Source organism: Pezoporus wallicus, unplaced genomic scaffold (genome assembly GCF_028554395.1).
Source record: "Pezoporus wallicus isolate ANWC-B61680 ecotype Strahan unplaced genomic scaffold, APGP_CSIRO_Pwel_v1 contig_2025, whole genome shotgun sequence".
NCBI lineage: Eukaryota > Metazoa > Chordata > Aves > Psittaciformes > Psittacidae > Pezoporus > Pezoporus wallicus.
The window spans coordinates 3,148,804-3,168,610 of record NW_026640253.1 but is presented as its reverse complement, the minus strand read 5'-3'; the positions used below and the strand labels follow the sequence as shown (position 1 = coordinate 3,168,610).

Sequence of the window (19,807 nt, the reverse complement as noted above, 5' to 3'; positions counted from 1 at the left end):
GTGGGTCTATGTTGTAATTAGATATCATTGATTTTTATCCTCAATTTGCATTTGAAATCACAGTATGCTAGAGATTGGAAGGGACCTCGAAAGATCATCTAGTCCAATCCCCCTAATCTGCTTGTCTCTTAAATCTGACATGGTACTAAAAAAACCAACTGATTTCTCTGGGGTGATTCTAATCACCCAAACGCTAAAGAACCCTTCAGAGAGAGAAAAATGGTGAAATCATTATATAGGATTGTGACTAGGTTTCATTATACTTGGACCTTAAAGACATTATCTCATTATAAATTGGAGTTTAATATGGATAATTTGATCCCGAGTTTTCAATAAAACAGCTTGCATGCTCTGGAGGTGCTAAACACTCAGAAGGGCTTTTCCAACTCGTGGAAATGGAGAGAGTTATTATGGGCCTTTTCTTTTTCTTTTAAGATACAACATCTGACCCCCATAGGGGAGGAAAAAATGATCTTTGACATCCACCTTGGTTATACATTGGTTAGACAACCTGCTTGGTTACATATTATTTGCATTGGCAGCAGCAGGTTTGAATGCAAAAGTACATATTTGCAGTACTATAATAAAAAAAATGGCTGTTGAGGTGAGTTTCATTTGTACCTTGATAGAAAAAAATATTGGAGGGGGAAAGAAAAACCCATCTGCTCAATTTCCTCTTTTAATAATCCTATTAGCATTTGATTCAATAATAATATAAACCAATAAACTTCCATGAAGAATAAAGCATGCAATATTGCAATAAAGCATAAATACTGTAATAAATGATTTATGACCATGTGAAGTATGTCATGATGTTACATAAAGATCTTGGCCTAATCTATCACAAATTATTTTCTTGCACATTATGTTAAGAAGGCAGAGGGGAAAGCCAGTTGAACTAGAGGGAGTAACTCTATTATCTCAGAAATATTTAGAGTAGACAGCAATCTAGACAGTAGGAAATTTGGTATATTTTCTTTAGAGCATGGCAATACTTCCACTTTATGTATCCACTGTGTCGTGGTTTAAACCCAGTCAGGTAATTCGTTCGCTCACTTTCCCCCCCCTTTCTTGCCCTCCCCCTGCTCCTGGAGGGACGGAGAGGAGAATCAAAAGAATGCAACTCCCACGGGTTGAGATAAGAACAGTTTAGTAACTAAGGTATAACACAAATCACTACTGCTACCACCAATGATAATAATGATAAAGGAAATAACAAGGGAACAGAATACAACACCTCACCACCCGCTGACCGATAACTCGCCCCCCAAGCCCGACCAAGCTCCGACCGATACCTCCTCCAACCCTGCAGTCTCCCAGCCTTCCGGCTAACTCCCAGTTACATCCTGGGCATGACGTGCTGTGGTATGGAATACCTCTTTGGTCAGTTTGGGTCAGGTGTCCTGTCTCTGCTTCCTCCCGGCTTCCCCTCCTCCCTGGCAGAGCATGAGGCTCACAAAGTCCTTGGCCAAACCAAAACATCTCTATCAGCTCTGTTCCCGAGCCGAAAGTCAAAACACTGCACTGCACCAGCTACCAAGGAGGAGAAACATGACTGCTACTGCTGAACCCAGGACACACTGTTTGTTCTTACTGTTCCTCATATTACTCTTTGGAGTGGAACAGGCTTTAGTGCCTGGTATCAATATCCCCTAGCTGCTGAAGTTTATGTAGTGCATTTACAACAAACACACATTTGAAAAACAGTTGCTTATGTGACTATTCAAGAGCAAAGGATAGTCTTGCTTCTGCTGTGACTACATTTTTTTTCAATAGATTTGGTTTTCTACATTTTAAAATACAGCTTTGTTAACTGATTTGCCAAACCAGGTAATTCAAAGTTGTGAGACAAGTGCCCCAAATCATGAGAGATATTTAAAACTCATGAGACTTTAGAGAAAAATAGGAATTTGGTTTGACAACTTCTTCCTGAACCCCTTTGGTATGCTCTTTGTAGAATATATAAGGCCAGGAAAAAAAATTTAAGCAAACCCTGCTAATATAATCAGATAGTTCCAGGGTATGGGTCTTTTAAGAGTAACATCAAGACTTTCAATAGGATTGTGAGAGTTTGACAAGTCTTTTTTTAATCTATAATAATAATTTTTGTCAGTGACAACTCTGCTTTATATTCCTCAGCAACTGACGATGAAGCAAGTGAGCTTTCCTTATTTTGTCCAGTGCACACTCAAGAGCCACTCGAGCTGTTTTGTGAGACCTGCGATACCCTCACATGCCGTAACTGCCTTCTGATAGAGCATAAGGAACACAGGTACAACACATTGATTGTTTAATCATAATGCTATCTAAAACTGTAGCTAGTTTAGATTTAAGGCTGTCCATTTCCTGCCAACTACGCTTGCAGGCTAGTTCAAACTTAAAAGCCACAGCAAACTCAGTTCAGTTCTCTTATGCCCAAGCAGTGTAACATGTGGCTTACTGCCCTCACAGAATCATTCACTGCTCTCTGCAGTGTGTACCTTCCCAATTGTATCGTCTGCCCAGATGCTATCTATGCATGCATATAATTCATTGTGATTCTGTTCAAAGGCTCAAAATTAACTCAGTGCTTTGCACTGTTCAAGTACTTCTGTTTGTCTTTATCAAAGGCATCATGACTGTACAACTCCAGAGTTACCAAAGTTTGAGCATGCTGCTTGCCTGTGGAAGTGTGTAAGCCATGTACAGAATTGTCTGTGCATAGAGACACTTTTTGTGAGATGAGCCTGCCTGTGTGAGGGACTATAAATTTCAGCTGTCGCAGAAAAGATTTGTAGTAGGAAAGAAGCAGGGACCATGACCAGAGAGGTATTAGGGCAGTTGGTCCCTTAAACTCATCAACTGATCAGTTCATTACTTATCAACAGAAAAAAAAACAATCCACAGCATGAGAATTTCCATTTCTTTCTCAGGTTCAGGCATCTTGATGAAGCTTTGCAAAATCAGAGAGTTATCCTGGAAAATGTCATCACTGAAGTGGAAGAGAAAAAAAATGGGATTCAGGTTTCAGCTAAACAGATTGAAGACAGGTGATTGCTATGCATTATTTTTCCATGAAAGTGAGTGATCAGTTAAAATATTTTCACTAAATGCAGGTTAACAAAAGAAAATGCAGATTTTTTAGTTGGTCTTTTTTTTTTTACTTGGAGGCTATGAAATAATAGGAAGATTAGAAATGTCAAATTCGTATTTAAGTGGTACTGACAAGTCATGACATTGTAATACATGATTCCAGTCTTTACAAGGCATGTGAGAGCTGAAATCTTCAGAGTTAACATTTCTTTGTATAATCTATTCCTGAACTAGAATTTGAAAAGATTATAAATAAAGACTAATTTAAAAATACCTTATTTTCTTCAAGAAACCTCCAAAGAAGCTGCAATTCCAGTCAAGAGTAGTATAAAAATGAAAATATTTCATTATATTAACTGGATTTCAGCTACTGATTATATGTTGGCTGTTGGATCTCTCTTCTGCAGTAATAAAACCATTTGAAACACCTTGAAAGAGTACAAATCACAAGTGGTGTACCTCAGGGGTCTGTTTTGGGACCAATACTGTTTAATATTTTCATCAACAATGTAGAGAGTGGGATAGAGTGCATTTGCAGCAAGTTTGCAGACAACTGCTGAGTGGTGTGGGTGACAGCCTGAGGGATGGGATGCCATCCAAAGGGACCTGGACAAGCTTGAGAAGTGGGCTCATGTGAACCTCATGAGGTTCAACAAGGCCAAGTGCAAAGTCCTGCATTTGGGTAGAGGCAATCTCTGGTATCAATACAGACTGGGGGATGAAGGGATTGAGGACAGCCTTGTTGAAAAGGACTTGGGGATACTGGGAGATGAAAAACTGGACATTCACTGGCAATGTGCATGCCCGTTCCAGAAAGCCAACCATATCCTGGGCTGCATCAAAAACAGTGTGGCCAGCAGGTCAAGGGAGGTGTTTCTGACACTCTACTCTGCTCCTGTGAGACCCTACTTCTGCATTCAGCTCTGGAGTCCTCAGCACAGGAAAAGACATGAATCTGCTGGAGGGGGTCCAGAGGAGGCGCACAAAATATGATCAGAGAGATGAAGCACCTGTCCTATGAGGACAGTTTGGCAGATTTGGGTTTGTTTAGCCTGGAGAAAAGAAGGCTCTGGGGAAACCTTATTGTGGCCTTTCAATACTTATAGGGGGCTTCTAAGAAAGATGGGAACAAACTTTTAGTAGGGTGTGTTGCAATATGACAGGGGATAATGGTTTTAAACTGAAAGAAGGTAGATTTAAACTATTTATGAGGAAGAAAATTTTTACAGTGAGGGTGGTGAAAAACTGGAACAGGTTACCCAGGGAGGTGGTAGATGCCTCATCCCTGGAAACATTCAAGGTCAGGTTGAAAGAGGCTCTGACCAATCTGCTCTAGCTGAAGATGTCCCTGCTCATTGCAGGGGGGTTGGACTAGATGGCCTTTTAAGGTCCCTTCTAACCCAAACTATTCTATGTTTGAAGTGTGGGAAAACTTAAAGGAAATGTTATGACTTTCACTGGAGTTCTCTGTCAATGGTTAGATCAGTTCTTCTAGCAACTACTAAGCTCTGAATAAATGACATACAGTTGGCTCATCCAGAGATGTGCATCTCTTACCCATAGGTTGCTTGAAGTAAAACACTTATACAAAAGGGTAGGAAATCAGATAAAAGCGGCCAAGATGGTTTTGATGAATGAAATCAATAAACGAACAAACAACCTTCTTGAACAACTTGAAGTAAGTAAGGCTATGTCCTTTGATAACTTGGGAAATTAAACTAAATTGAATTTAATCCCAGTGCTGATGGAAAGAATATGGACTGTGAGAGTTATTGTCCCTTTTCTTAGGGTTTGTTTTTGTTTGTTTTTTGGTTTTATTTTTTTTCCCTGCAGAATTTTATGTGGAATCGATGGTTGACAAAGATTCAGGATGAAGCATCAAAATGTTTAATTATCATGAATTAACCACATTTTCTAATGCAATTACAGACAATATGTGTGCAGCTTTTGAGTACTTACAAACCAAGCCTGCTTCTGGTTTTAATGATTCATTTGTAGAATCAATAGCAGCACATTTAACATCCTGTTTCAAAAATAATCCTTTGGTCTACTTTCTGTAACAGAACCTGAAGTTTTGAGTCTTCAGTTTTGGGATGTCCAGTTGAAGTCCATATGATTTTATTTTGAAATGTGCTGAGTACAGTGATTGCTATTGGATCTGATCAGAACTTCCAGTTGTCAGTTATTCTTGGGTAATTTTAGCAGGTATTGCAAAGACAAAGCACTCAACACTTGCTGGTGGCCTTTGAATTAGTGTATTTGATTCAAATATTGGTATTCAGCTAAGTAGCTTTACGAAAAAGAGAAATGTATGTTTTCATTTCTGTGTTATTGAACATTAAGTAAATTCAGGGTTCATGTGGTTTGACAACATTTCAGTGTTTGAGGTATCTATAACTGCAACACAACTGTGCCCGCACTTAAAGTGCATGTACATAGGGCTGTATTGAAGTGCGTGTAGGGAGGGGTATTAAATGAAATCAGGAAGTCCTGATTTCAAATCAAATAAGGGCAGATAGTTCTTCACACAAGTGGTAAATAAGTGTGCATGGGTTCAAAATTAATGAGGCAAATTCATAGAAAAATGCACTGAGGATGTTAACATAGCCTCTGTCTTTGTGGTCCCTAAGTCATGAATTGCTGGAGACTGGAAGACTCTTCTGAGGAAAAGCTGTATGCTTCCCCTCTTTTTATGTATTTTCTTGGGTCTCTTCTGTTGTGTATCGTAGCAGACAAGATAGCTTTCTTGGGTTACCTCATTCTGTTAAACCAGAGCCAGAACGATGTAGGTTGCTTGCTCCTGGAAAAGTCAATCTTCCTGAATTCAGATGTCTGTTAAATAGGATTTGCTTTCTTTTTTTTTGATTGATGGTTTAAGGTGGTTTGCATCTCTAAATAATGCATAATGTAGCGCCAGTGATTGTGTATATTACGTGTGTCTGAAGAATGACAGCCATCTTCCACTGATTCACATTACAAACAGAATATCACCAGTGAAAGGAAGCAGAAATTGGAGCAACAACTGCAAGGTGTTGTGCTTTTAAGCAGACAGGTAGAACGTGTGCAGAACTTCATCAGCTGGGCAGTGTGCAGTAAAAACAGCATCCCATTTCTCTTCAGTAAAGAACTGGTAAGAGCAATACTTATTTTCTTATTTGAAATTGTGCAATAATGTGAAAACTTTAAGGACTTAATGTTTCTCAAATAAAATGTTTTTTTATGATATTATAATTGGGAATAAAATAATTGTCTTTTGACTTGTCACCAGATTGTATTTCAAATCCAGCGCTTGTTAGAGACAAATTGTAATACAGACACAGACCCTCCTCTGAAGATCAGATTTACTTGGGATTCTTCCTACTGGACTAAACAACTGTCCAATTTTGGTAAGAAAATATATTGTTGTTTATTAGGCGTGTGCCTAAAGCTAGACAAGACAGATAGAGACAATACAGTACTTTCCCTGAAGTGCACACCTTTTTAGTCTTGTCTTCCAGTTCTGTACCTCTTGTCACGTTCTGAAGAAAAAGTTACTGTGGCTGAACTTTCTGGGTTTTCCCTCCAGTTATATCAATCCACCTATTAAAAGACATACATAAATACTGCTCTATAAACATTATCTAGAAATACACTGTATAAATATCATCTTTGGTGGTCTTACAGAATCACAATGTAAGAACACAGCTACTTGTTTAGTGGAAACCCCATGCCGTACTACCAAATAACTTTTAACTGAAATTACTTAAAATGTAGCATCACCGGCTATAAAACAGCCTTGACTTTGCCTGGCATATTTGCAATTAAGTTCTGTCCCAGCAAGCAATAATTCTGTACAACACTGTCACTCTGGCAGTCCTTTAAGGAGTACCCTGCCTGCAGTAGAGTGTCTGCAGTGGATCTTGTGCTATTTCTCCTTACCCGTGAGCAGCTGGGCTTAGTCATACCCATGTTCCTTGGATCCTTTAGTACCTTAGTGTCCAAGTGACCTGAGCAGTTCTTGAGACACTTCCAATTAATGGGCACAAAGATGGCTTTAAGACATCTGCCGAATAATAATTACAATGCTATTTATATAATGAATGTGCATATAGTGACTTTGTTACCCCCTAGCTCTAAATTCCCCAACAGCAGCGGGTTTTTACAGTAAATTCAGTGTGGTGGTCCAATCAATGATCTAAAAGATTGGTTCTCTTCCCATTTTAAGATACTTAAAATTAGACTGAGTAAAACCCTGTCAAAAATATTACAAGGTATAATATTTTCTTGATTGAAAGCATGGACAAGATCCATTCATAGGTCACTTCTATTTCTAGCTTTTATGATTCTCACCTACATAATAACAGTGTCTTATTTTTGTCACTTGGAAGTTGCCTTTTGTACCCATGCTTTTTGTAAACCATACTTTAAGAAAAAAAATGAAAGTATAAGCTGTATCGATCAGTTACGATAAAATAAATTGAGGACAGATTTTCAAAGCATTTGCTGGTAATTCAACTATGAGTTCCACTAGTATCAGTGAGAGTTTTGTATGATTTTAAATCCCTGAAAAGTCTTGAAAACTTGTCTTGAAAGTATGTTGAAGGACTGTTTGCATAGGATATTTAAATACCTTTTATATTTGAAATGAAGACAAAGAGATAGCCACCATTTGCAGATTTTATTGTGTAAATTTGTCAAGATCATGGAAGGGAGTAAATGTGCTGTTTTTTCCAGGGGGCTTCACTATGGAAGGTGGAGACATTTCTCACTCAGATGTGCTACTCTGTGGAAATGTGCAAGGGTTACAGACCTCCTTGTATCATGGGCATCGTGCACCAGGATCACAGCTGGAGCCTGTGAATAGCCAGCCACATCAGTTTCCACCTGCCATTCAGTGTCCTACATCTGTGTGCTGCTCGCACTGCCTGAGCATACCTCACCCAAACAAAGCTCTGCCTTCTTATCAAGACATAAACCGCCATCAAAATTTTCGGCAGCCTCCTGAACTGCATCAGCAGCACTTTCCTCTGCACTACAGCATGCAGCAACATGATAAAGAGCCAAGGGGTGCCCCCCAGCCTGTGAAGCTAACACAGTCTGGGCTGGAACAGCAGTCACAGTCAGAGCAAGAGAATATGTCTGGGAGGATAAGAAAGCACTTACCATCCCAGACTGCACCCATGGGTTATGCTGTTGTATCACATGAAGCTCAGCAAGTACATACAAGCCATTCACAGCCATGTTGCACTCAGGCTTCTTTGCATACATCAAGTGCACAAGTGCAACTTGGTCATCTCCAGAAGATAAAATCTAACCACTTGCAGCAGCCACCACAGCAGCAGCAGCTGCCACCAGCATCACCACCATCAGGTCAGAATGAGAGCACCCACAAACAAGTAATCCAGCAGAGCCTGGACATAATGCATCATCAGTTTGAACTGGAAGAGATGAAAAAGGATTTGGAGCTGCTTCTGCAGGCCCAAGGACAGCCCAGCTTGCAGCTGAACGAAGCAAAGCCACCTCAGCATGTTCAACAGACCATAGTTGGTCAAATCAACTACATAGTGAGGCAGCCAGCCCCAGTTCAGCAACAAATCCAAGAGGAAGCACAAGTAAGTTCTCAAAAAGTTCTTTCCTATTGCATTTAGCCAATGTAAGATCAGAAATGGGAGATGCCTTTGAGATTTCATGTATGTGGTTGAACTTTCTGTTATTGTCTTGTCTATGTTTGTATTCAGCAGAGGCTCCATGCCTCATGCAGATTTAACCAAAATTTGCTTTAAAGTGCATAAACAACCAGGATCCCAAAGATCTTAATCTCTAAATAGCCAACATGAGCAGCAGGTGGGAGAATAAAAGCATCATCATTCCTCCTTTCTGAATAGGTAACTGGAGGACTGCAGTAGTTTCTCCATTAATACTCCTTTTTCTGGAAATTTTAATCCCTGAGCCCTTGAAATAGATTCCCTTTTGATTCTGAATACTAGTGGAAAGAGATTGAAGAATTATTCTACTGGTAACTGCTTTTGCTACTGCATCATGACCTTTCAGATTTTAATCAATATTCATGCATGCTGTTACGGTTAAAGTTTCGTCAGCAGGGCTAATTTCTCCCTTTTTCCTCTGTTGCTAAGAATCCTGCTTTTGAAAAAGGGACAGTGCTACATCCAAACTGCAAGGTGGAAGAAGAAGGGGGATAGTGAGAGAGCAGCTGCGTGGTTCCGAGTTACTGGCTGGGCTTAAAACACTATAGTTCCACAATAAAGTGGCTTTGAAACTCATTCAAAACAGTGGGAATTGCCGTGGAAAGGTGGCTGGGACTTCACGTTGTGTAAATTCTGTAGAGAATAGCTCTTAAAGAGGTTTACCTCTAGGGGCAGACTTCAGGCTTTTGAAACAGCTGTACATTTCAGCATCTTTATTGATTTTATTTTATTTCTTTTTTTAAAATTCATTGTTTTTTAAGGGAAATCTCAAAATCTTTCTCTGTTCATTTATCTTTCTGTTTAGGGTTACTTTGAAGATCTTTTTAGTTTTAGAGTCTTCCTAGTCTTGTAATATTTTGTATGCTGTGAGTTGATGTGAATTCATTAACATTCTTCATTCTGAGATTTTGAAAACACAAATTCTTAATTGTGATTTCTAGGTCTGTGAGAGTTCCACTGAACTTGATGCCCAGAAACCTGTAATTCCTCTTGACAAAACTGATAGTCCCTCCCTGTCAGAGTCACTGGAAGGAGCCAGTGTCAGCAGTCACTCCCCTGAGACCACATTGCAACAATCATCTTTCCATCCAGTGAGAAAGGTACTTTTTAAAAGATATATTTTAAAGGGAAAACATAGTTTGATAATACTGAATATGGTATGGCTTTGGAACTTGCAATCAGGTTGAAAAAAATAAAATATAGTAAATGTGAACAAAATGGCTTTTGGATATTAGAAGATGGTCATAGCCTAGCCTATGCTATACTGTGCTGTAGCCAGCAAATAGTAGTGTTTAGGTCTGGCTGGCATGATTTTTAAGTATGAACTTGGTAGATAAGTAGAAAACCTATATCTTCAGTGAGAAAATTCTGTGTAGTCCTGATCTCTAGGGCATTAACTAACTAGCTCTTGCTAACTACCATACTAGCAGCAGTTAATCTGGGAGAACTGGGGAGCAGGGACAAGTCAAAGATTCTAATGAAATCAGGCCTGAGGAACATCCTTCAAAGTAGTTGCCCTGGAAATAACACCATTAATTATTACTTAAGATGTGGTGTCTGAAAGGGATATAATTCTGATATGCTCCTTCTTCTTGTTCATGTAGAAGCAAAAAAATCATAGGTTTCTGTATCTCTACAATACTTCAGCACGTAATAGAGCCATGCTTCGATCCTCCTACCTACTGGGAAGCCCTAAGTATTGAAGAAACTGCATAAAGAAAACCAGGAGGGCTGATCTTTATCAGTAGATCCTTGCTGGCTCTGGATATCACCTGTACATTTGAGACAGAGAAGCTGCTTTTTACAGATTGTTTAAAACACCCCAAACAGCACTTCATATTCTGTTTGCTCAAATCCGTTTGGTACTTCTGTGGATGACTCATGTTGTGTACCATGTAGAAGTCTTTCATGAATATTTTTTCTTGGTATTTGTGTGTGGGATATTGTGGAAGAACTCATCTTTCCAAACTAGCCCCCAAAAGGAAGTTATTTTATTATTCTTCAGTGTGTAGCTCTGTTGACCGAACATATTTATGATGCAATATGCAATCAGAGAGATGTTTGAGATCCTTCTGGGAATTTTAGAGACTTGGAAAGGTAATGATTACTGAGAGTCTAGAAACAGCATGAGAATCAGATTTGGAAGCCACAAAGAAATCTGCAATTACTAACTTAACCCTGTAAATGTGATGGAATTTCTGGATCAAGCTGATGGTATCACAACATTCTGAGATGATCCTCTTTGGCTCTGAACGTTCACACGTGGAACCAAATCTCCCTTGACCTCCAATAGAGCACAGGACTGAGGAAAGCTATGCAAATTTTCTAGGATAGAGATACCTTTACTTTAGGATATGACTGTAAAAATTGAAGATATGTATTTAAGGCCTGAACAAGACCATGAACTAGAGCACATACTTTTCTTGTAATGCAGACACACCCTCAAAGTTATTTGTGAAAATGACTAACTAGCTAACTAACCGTCTAGAGGCTTTTACTACATGCGTATTGAAGAAGCTGTCTTTTGTCTTCTGGACCTGTAAAGGAAGGTTATTCTCAACATTTTAAACAAGAAAAGTCAGAAAGATGAAAGAAAATGGAAGCAGATGTGCAAGAGGGAGACTAGTGTAGTCTGATGGAAAAATTAGGAGAAGAAAAAAGGAAGAAGGGCTGATTTGTTGCTGCGCAAGTTGAGAAGACAGCAAGAGGAGGGTACTCCTAGAAAAGAGAAAAACAAAACAAAACAGAATTTTTTCTAATGGTGCTGAGAAGCATATGCTCTTCTGCCTGGCACCTCTGCAAGAAATTAGGACATTCATCAGCTACAGTACCCCATCTTTGCTTGTATATATCTGGGGTGAAGTCACAATGTACGGACAGCTCTGGCAATGGCTAATTAGAAATGTGAAGGGAAACAGTACACTAAGGAAGCCCTTGAAATACATTCTTTGTAAATGCTGTTTAAAAAAGTCTTGACTACTTTTGCTGACAATCAAATTAAATCTAGGCTTAGACTCATTCCTATTTAAGAACAAGGGGATGTGTCTATGCATTCTTATCTATGTTTCACCTGACTAAATGTCTTCATGCTTATCTCCAGACAAAAAATTCTGTATAGGTGTTTGTATATTTAACTTTCCAATGGCCCAAATTCAGAACATTTCATCTCTCTCACATTCTTGGAGTTCATGGAAAACATGAATGCACTTGGAAAATATCATTGAAAAAATAACTACAGAAACCTTTTGCTACCTGAAGAAGAACTGTATTCTGCCTTTGGAGAATATTTGGTACTGGACTTCTTGGCCTTGTATTGCAGTTCTGCTGAACTCTGAAGCCTCTATTGTGTGCAGCGTTCCTAGTGGAGTAATTCTCTGGCTGCTGAGATTCTTTCATTAAAGAGAAAGCAGTGTGAACCAGGACATAGCAAAACTTAGAATTAACTGTTTAGTGATATGTTTACCAAGATCTGTCAAAAAATAAAAGCTTCCATTAACCCAGTGGTATCCTTTATTTTGGAGGGAGCAAGGCTTGTTTGCTTATGTAATTAAACATCTGTGCATTAATTTTAAAACATGTTTATGGCATGCATGTGATACCATTGACTGATAACTAGATGAATTGTCTACATATAGGATCATACTTATGTGTGAAACAATGTGGAGCAGATGCTATTAATAGTTTGGGATCACAACATTAATCATAAATGGGGAAACCACAAGTACATTATTCAGATCATCCCAGAGAACTGCTAATACCGCCATTACTCCATGGTGTGAGGCACTTGTATGCCATATGAGTGCTTTTGAGTTCAAGGAATGCTTGGTCAGAAGCACTGACATCAAGATTACTGCTATCTTAAAGGCTGGAGTAATTGCTCTCTGTGCCCACCTGCTCAGTATGCATGTGTATAGTCTAGTCTCTAAAACATGTAATTTCAGTTATGTGTGGGCTAGGCTTGTTTCACTGTATTTGAACATCAGTGGTGACATTTTATCAGTCTTTCTGTCTTCCTGTGTTTTCCTTTAAATATTCTTTCTCTGTGAATCAAATATTTTGTGCAGAATAAATGTTTCTGTACTTAGACCATTGATTTTTTGAGTACTGCACTTAGCTTAACTTTGGGCTTAATTAGCAACTTTTAAGAATAGGGGAATAGAAATGGAAGATTTTTATCTGTGCAAAATGGTTATAATTTTCTCTTCACACTCCAATGTCAGTATACTTCACTCATACAGCCAGGACTTCTGTTTTGGATTGTGAAGTTGTTCTGCTTCCATGCCTGTCAAATACCCAACCTCTCCAGTAAGAATGCCAGCAAGACAGATGACAAAGTTGAGAAAAATTTTTGTGATACCTGAACTTTTTCTCTGGGGAATCTTGGCAAGCTCTAGGAAACAAATTTTATTCAAGCTATTGAATTGCTGAGTTGCAGTGTGAAGGACTGAGTTCTCAATTAGATCAACAATTTCATAGGAATGGTTGCTAACCTTCTGCAATGGTATGGTATTCCTGTTGCTTTTACATAGTATGATATTGAGTTATTAATCTGTGCACAGGACTGGAGAGGTCATCTCTTCTGGAGCAAACACGACAATAATAAGATATTTTTGGTCTAATTGTGTTTTCAGGAGTAAAAATGGGCATACAATTCCTGTTTTGTTTACATGTACCTAATTGTCATTTGTGGCTGTGATGAGCAAGAGGTCTAAAGGCTGTACCTAGCATTTGAAGAAATGTCATAATTACTGTACATCTATAGCACAAATCTGTAGCTTGAGTCTCAGCTACTGCTGGAACAGACATTGGTGTTGTAGGGCCAGATGGACATCTCTCCTCTGACTCTGTAAGTGCAACCCTTTTCTCTTGATAGGAGCAGGACCTTTACTTTGTGGAGGGAGGGTTCCTTGTCTTGTCCAGCTGCTGGGTTAGGTCCTGGGCAGTGGAACACTGTACAACCTCCACTCATCCTAAAAACCTAACTGGCTTAGGCACTCGTGGTTCTCTCTTCTGCGACACTTGTCAGTTGTTAGTAGATTCACAGAACAGTAGAATCACAGAATGTTTTTTGTTGGAAAGGACCTTAAACATCATCTAGTTCCAATCCCACAGCCATAGCAGCGACACCTTCCACTGGATCAGGTTGCTCAAAGCCCCATTCAGCCTGGCCTTGGACACTTCCAGGGATGGAGCCACCGCAATTTCTTGGGGCAACCTGTTCTAGTGTCTCACCACCCTCATAATGAAGAATTTCTTCCTAATATCTACTCTAAATCTACCCTTTTTCAGCTTGTCCTGTCACTACATTCCCTTGCAAAAAGCCCCTCTCCAGATTTCTTGTAGGTCCCATTTAGGTACTGGAAGGCTGCTCTAAGGCCTCCCCAGAACCTTCTCTTCTCCAGGCTGAACAAGCCCAGCTTTCTTGGCCTGTCTTCATAGGAGAGGTGTCCCAGCCCTATGATGATCTTTGTGGCCTTTCTCTGGACTCTATCCAAAAAGTCCAGTGTCTGTCAAACACAGGTTTGGTTTCACAGGTTTCAGTCTATCGCCTGATAATTCAGTAGGATGCCTTCTTGTTCTTCTGTTAGGAAAACCAGTGAATAATCATTCTGTATTCACTGCCTTCATAATATCCATATTCTGTAGGTTTATATTGAATTTCCTCTCAAACATTTCTTTTTGAAGCTGAAAAGTGATTACTCATCTCTCTAGTTGCTTGTCTTTAGTGTGTTTTGTTTTGTTTTTTTGTCGTGTTTTGTGGTTTGTTTTTTTTTTTGTTGGTTTGGTTTTGGTTTTGTTTTACTAGAGTCCATTCTATACTTTGCTCCTTTATATATTCAGCTGTTTCACCTATGTTTCGTGTTGTTGATAAATCCTTTTTGTGACAGGGTGACCAGAAATAGTAAGCAAGGTTTAAGCACATGGAAACTTTGTATAGTGGTATAACACTATTTTTTATATTGTTCTTTTCAATTCACAGTAAGTCCCAGATTCTTAGTTCAAAAGCTCTGTTTGCCTTAAGCATCATAAAGTACTTGTAACAGGGAAATCCTAGAAAATATTTCATGTCATCCAAGGAGCACTCTTGAGAGCACTCTGAGAGAGGCTTCTGGTTTATTCCAATTATATGCAGTGGTGGCATTTCATGCAAGACTAACACAGTGACAGTGCATGTTGCAGCCTCTTAGCATCTTCTGGACTTGATGGATTCTAGGCTCTGATGTGCCAGTGCTGCTGTTACTACAGGGTTATCAGAGCAGTTGGACTTAGTCTGCTGTAGGTGGCATTCTTGAGTATTTTGCCCCAACACATTTGTCTGAAACTTTATTAATAACAACTCTTCCATCTTAGTGGCAAGTCATTAGTTATTTATCTTTAAAAGCATGTGAAATTTGTGGAAGAGGGGTTTGGTGTAACAGCACAGGTTTTACTTTTCTTACTATTGCACTGAGCATGTTGTGAGTACTTAGTGACCAAAAGTAAGAATAATTTAATATCCATCCCTAGGAATTTGAGTCCAAGCTTGGAACTGAGGCAAGTTTGTTGTTGCAATGTGGTTTTTTTTTCCAACTACTATTAATTTTAGGGGGATTAGAGGTGAAAGAAATAATAACAGCCTGGAATTTAGTGTCCTGCAATTCCTAACGTATCAGAGTATTTTTTGACTTTAAAGAATTGAGCTGATTAAGCAGAAATGCACTCATGCTTAATGCAATTAGGTGCATTTCTCAGAATGGAAATTTAACAAAACCTTTTCCTTTGACCTGGAAAAAAGGATAAATAAAACATGATGCTGCTTGCTCCATACAATCTCTTCCTCCTTCCACTTTAAGTCACCTCCAATTTATTCAGACAGAATGTTAAGGCAGATTTGGATTCTTTTTCTCACAAAACCTGAAAGGAAATCCTATTCCGAAATTGGGAAATACGAATAGGAAACGTGTAGACTGTGTGTTATCAGTGCTGCTGTGTGCGGTGAGTTAAGCAGCTGGATTGGAGTAGTACATTTGTTTAACCTCCTAGCATAATGAGCTGCCAGGGGGATTGCTCCACTTAATAGCAGCCGTTCATTACTCTGCAACCATTTGCAGCATGTTATTTCTCTTATAGCAAAGAGAATTGGCGGTTCCTAGTTTTGGCTTTCTTTATGTGTGACACTTAATGTCAACAGCCTTGAGACTTTGCCAAAACAACCCTAACAAATCCTAATTCCAGTGTTTCAAGGTAAGTATTTGCTTCTCAGAATTCTTCTGTATTAGTGCTGCATGTTTACACTGGACATTTTAAATGCAACAGTGATCAAAGAAATATTTGAACAATATGTTTATTTTTTGTTCTCTGAAGGCACTTTGCATGTTCTTTCTTCTTACCTTTCCCTACCATAGCTATGAAATTTGTGGTAGAAGGCATTTTGGGGTGGTGATGCTGCTGCCATTATAATATAAGGATCATCAGACCAAAATTAATTATGAGACAATGAGAATTCCATTTATAATGACACAGATGTAGTTCAATGTGCCAGGTTGTACATTAAAATGTCAAAACTTTCCAAATTAACCTACAGCTGAAGCCACCCTCTACCCAAGAGTATAATTAATGCCTGTTGTTTTCAAATGGTCAATGTAAAAACAATAGAGCTTTTATAAAACAGAGATAAAGTCTTTAAAGGCATCCCATTTGCAAAAACTAGCTGAACTCTCAAGGGAAAAGAGGAATTTTTGCTAATGGCAAAAGAAATTATTATTTTAGGGAGTGAATTAATAGGCTATTAATGAGCCTTGTTCCCAGTGCATTGTTCACTTCACACTCGACAGCAGCTCCATGGATCAGAATGGAATGTGTCTGTCCTTAACTGTGAGTTTTAATATTTTGCACTGAAAGATCATAATATTGCTTCATCATTAAAATAACCACAAAATTAACTTTTGCCCCAAGGGAAAGACAGATGGCAGTTTGATGGCCTCATTATTCTTTTTTTCCTTTTAACAAGCATAAGGTTTTATATTGGCTTATATAATCTAAAAAGATCTCTGAAGAAACTGATGCTATCTAGAAGACTAAAAAGATATAGCCATGTAATGCTGTTGAATTTCACCTTTAAAAAAAATTTTGTTACTACAAAGTTTTATGTGTGTGTGTGTCTACTTTTTTTCTGCAGTAAGAGTTGTCCCAGTGACTACTCCCAGTAAGTAAACTTGTCTCACTAAAGCCAGGAGTAAGCCTACCATTGTCTTATTTGGGCTAACATTTTGACTGCAGTGTATACAGTTACACACTGATGGGTCTTCACAGGGTCAGGTCTCAATATGTAATAGATGGTGGCACACTCTTGTGACACAAGTAAAGGAATATGTGTGTGGTTAGAAGACGTGAATAGCCACAAGGTCTTCAGTTAACTTTCTATGCAGCTTTGGGTGGTGTACCTACCACGTGTGTGCCTCAGCATGCCCATTTCCAATGGAGCATTAGGTAGTTCCTGTTAACTCAGGAATTTGTGGATGCTTTGTGGTTTTGAGAATCTGGCTAGAGTAAATATTTAACTACCTCACAGGGACTTGATTAATACTCACAATGGGGTTTGAAATAAGGGGGAAAGGCAAAGCTGATCATGTCCATCTGTTCAGGCATTAATTCTACTTGTTTTCTGTATATAAGAACAATTCTCATGTTTATTTTGTCATCTGAAAAAGGCTTGTGATAAAAAGAGTGATGGTATGGGAAGGAAAATATGTTCTTGATAGATGACACTTGTCACTGCATGTGCAGGAACCTGTCACAAGAACATTATAACAGCAAATGAACATTTTTGATCTTTGTGGACTTCTTAGGATGTATGACCATGAAAGCTGGATTCCTTTCTGACCTAAAAATTGGTTTGAAACATGAACACTCATAGGAATGCTCTATCAGACAGAGCATACAGAAAGCTGTGCCTCCACCAATGCGTTTACTCATTTACTGTGTTCTAGTTTTCAGCTTAAATGTAAGGTAGAAAGCGCATGGCTGACTAGTTCCAGCTCCTTCCAAGAAGTTATTATAGCTCAGGCAGCTTAGATTTAGGGACATTGATTTGACTCAATAGGAGGAAAATGGCCAATGCCCTGGCTGCAGAGACTCAGCACTCTCTGGGTGCCTTCTAAATGAAAGGACTGTTTAGAACAGACTTACTAGAGCACTGTATGGAAGATGGCACAAACATTCCCTAGCACTGTAGAAGAGCTGACCTCTTTCTGTCTCAAATGGAGGCTATTTTGTCTCATTGAATGTAAGTGCTCACTGTTTTGGCAAAACTCCTACCGTCATGTGTATTGCAAACTGAGGAAAGGGAAATTAAATAACATCCATAGGTGAAAATTAATGTCTGTGGGCAGAGAGTTCTCTTAGTGCATTGGTGATAGGCACTGGAAGCAGAGGAATTCAACACTGACTTCTTTGGCATTATGTAAGATTGACACAGGCAGAACTGACAGCTCAATCTAAGCTACTGTCTTTACCACTGTTTGATTAAGATGGACAAAGGTATCAAAATCAAAAATGGAGTAACAGTTGAGAAATACTAATTAAATCTAGGAAATGGGTCCTGTCTCAGATTCACTTCTAAGTCACAGGTCCCTAGCAGAAAAGAAAGTACAACAAAGAAATTAAACTCTAATTCAGACACAATCAACACATTTCTTTCATCTTGATTTATATTACAATGAGTGCTACTTACAGTATTGTAGTCAAATGGAAAAGATTTATTCAGTCAGTTATCAAGCGTGATACACCAATGAACTATGATGAAATAAATGGAAAAGTATGTTTTCAAATGACACAAATATCCATACTTCTTAAGACTACTTCTATTTGCTTCATATGCACACTAGGAGAGAACTGATTTCAGCACAGACACACGTTCCTGGATGTAAGGCAGCTTAAGGAAGTCACCTATATGGGTGGATTTGTTTTGTTTTGCATAGCAGCATTTCTGTGGTTTTGACAGTGGCAAATCATGACAGTAGAAAATGCATGTTACTGAAACTATTTCAGAGACTGTGGTAAAAATTCCTTTTCTTTGGAAACTAGACATGTTACATCCTTTCCTCATTAGCACATGTAGGTTGTTTCTGGATTTATGCTATGATATTTAAAGCGTAAGTGGCATAGGTTTTAATGGAACAGACTCACTAACTAGCATAAACTTTTCACCATTATTAATTGTAACAAGTGTTTCATCTGTGTCAGACCTGAATCTTTTTTCTTCTGAATCTTCCTTCTGAATAAAATAATCTGATGATTTTTGAATAAAGTGATAAAAAGTCTGATCTAAATCTTATTTGTTCTGGAACAACTTAAGGGTAGTTAGTAGGGTATATATCAAGAATTGATTTAGTACCGTGTTCTACAAGCCTACTTTTCCCGTTCGTTGTAGGAAGTTAAAAATCAGGATCCTTTGGACTGATCAAAGGAAGACTTTTTTGTATATCACAGAAAAGTAACCCAGGTGTCTCCTTTTCCAATTGTCAGTTTTAGTAGTGGAAACTCTAAAGCTTTTGGAAATTTTGTAAGATTACAATAGACACATGATACAGCTGCTTCATTACCTATAGCTGAAATGGATTATGTCATCCATTATAGAAAGAACAGTAACATTTTGCTGCTGAAAAGCTTATTAACATATTGTTTGTTTTTTTCTTTTTACTTTTCCCAGCATTTGGCATCCTTAAGCGTTGTGGGCTTTTCCAGCGGTTTAGAAATGGAACTACCTTCAGTGAGGTTACCTAGCTCAGCTGATCCACATATGCAAGCTGCAGCTGCTGAAACTCTTTGCACATCCCCAAGAGCCCTTTGTGATTGTGATACTCCACCAGAGTCAGTGCCCAGTTACACCTTGGTTTTGGGCAGAGCTCCAAGTGACCTGAGCCCTGGGGCTGCCGCTGGCCATGCACCAGGTGATGCACTCCAGGGCAGCACTAAGTGCAAGGTAGGAATCTCTTGAACTCCTCTACTGAAAGGGAGTCCACTTTCATTGATAGCACATGTTTTTGTAGTCAGTCAAAGGCAGCTATTTC

At 38.8% G+C, this 19,807-nt stretch overlaps 1 protein-coding gene across 1 annotated transcript in view; it reads left to right on the top strand.

Moving 5' to 3' along the window:
• The window catches only part of TRIM66 (tripartite motif containing 66), a gene marked incomplete at its 5' end in the record, with an annotated part of 51,821 nt that overhangs the window by 20,307 nt on the left and 11,707 nt on the right, over positions 1-19,807 (top strand). The window contains 8 exons of the mRNA XM_057418218.1: positions 2,140-2,272; positions 2,913-3,029; positions 4,636-4,750; positions 6,056-6,202; positions 6,341-6,458; positions 7,786-8,663; positions 9,698-9,856; positions 19,447-19,719. Coding sequence (XP_057274201.1) covers positions 2,140-2,272; positions 2,913-3,029; positions 4,636-4,750; positions 6,056-6,202; positions 6,341-6,458; positions 7,786-8,663; positions 9,698-9,856; positions 19,447-19,719 — 1,940 coding nt within the window. The remainder of the gene's footprint in view (positions 1-2,139; positions 2,273-2,912; positions 3,030-4,635; positions 4,751-6,055; positions 6,203-6,340; positions 6,459-7,785; positions 8,664-9,697; positions 9,857-19,446; positions 19,720-19,807) is intronic.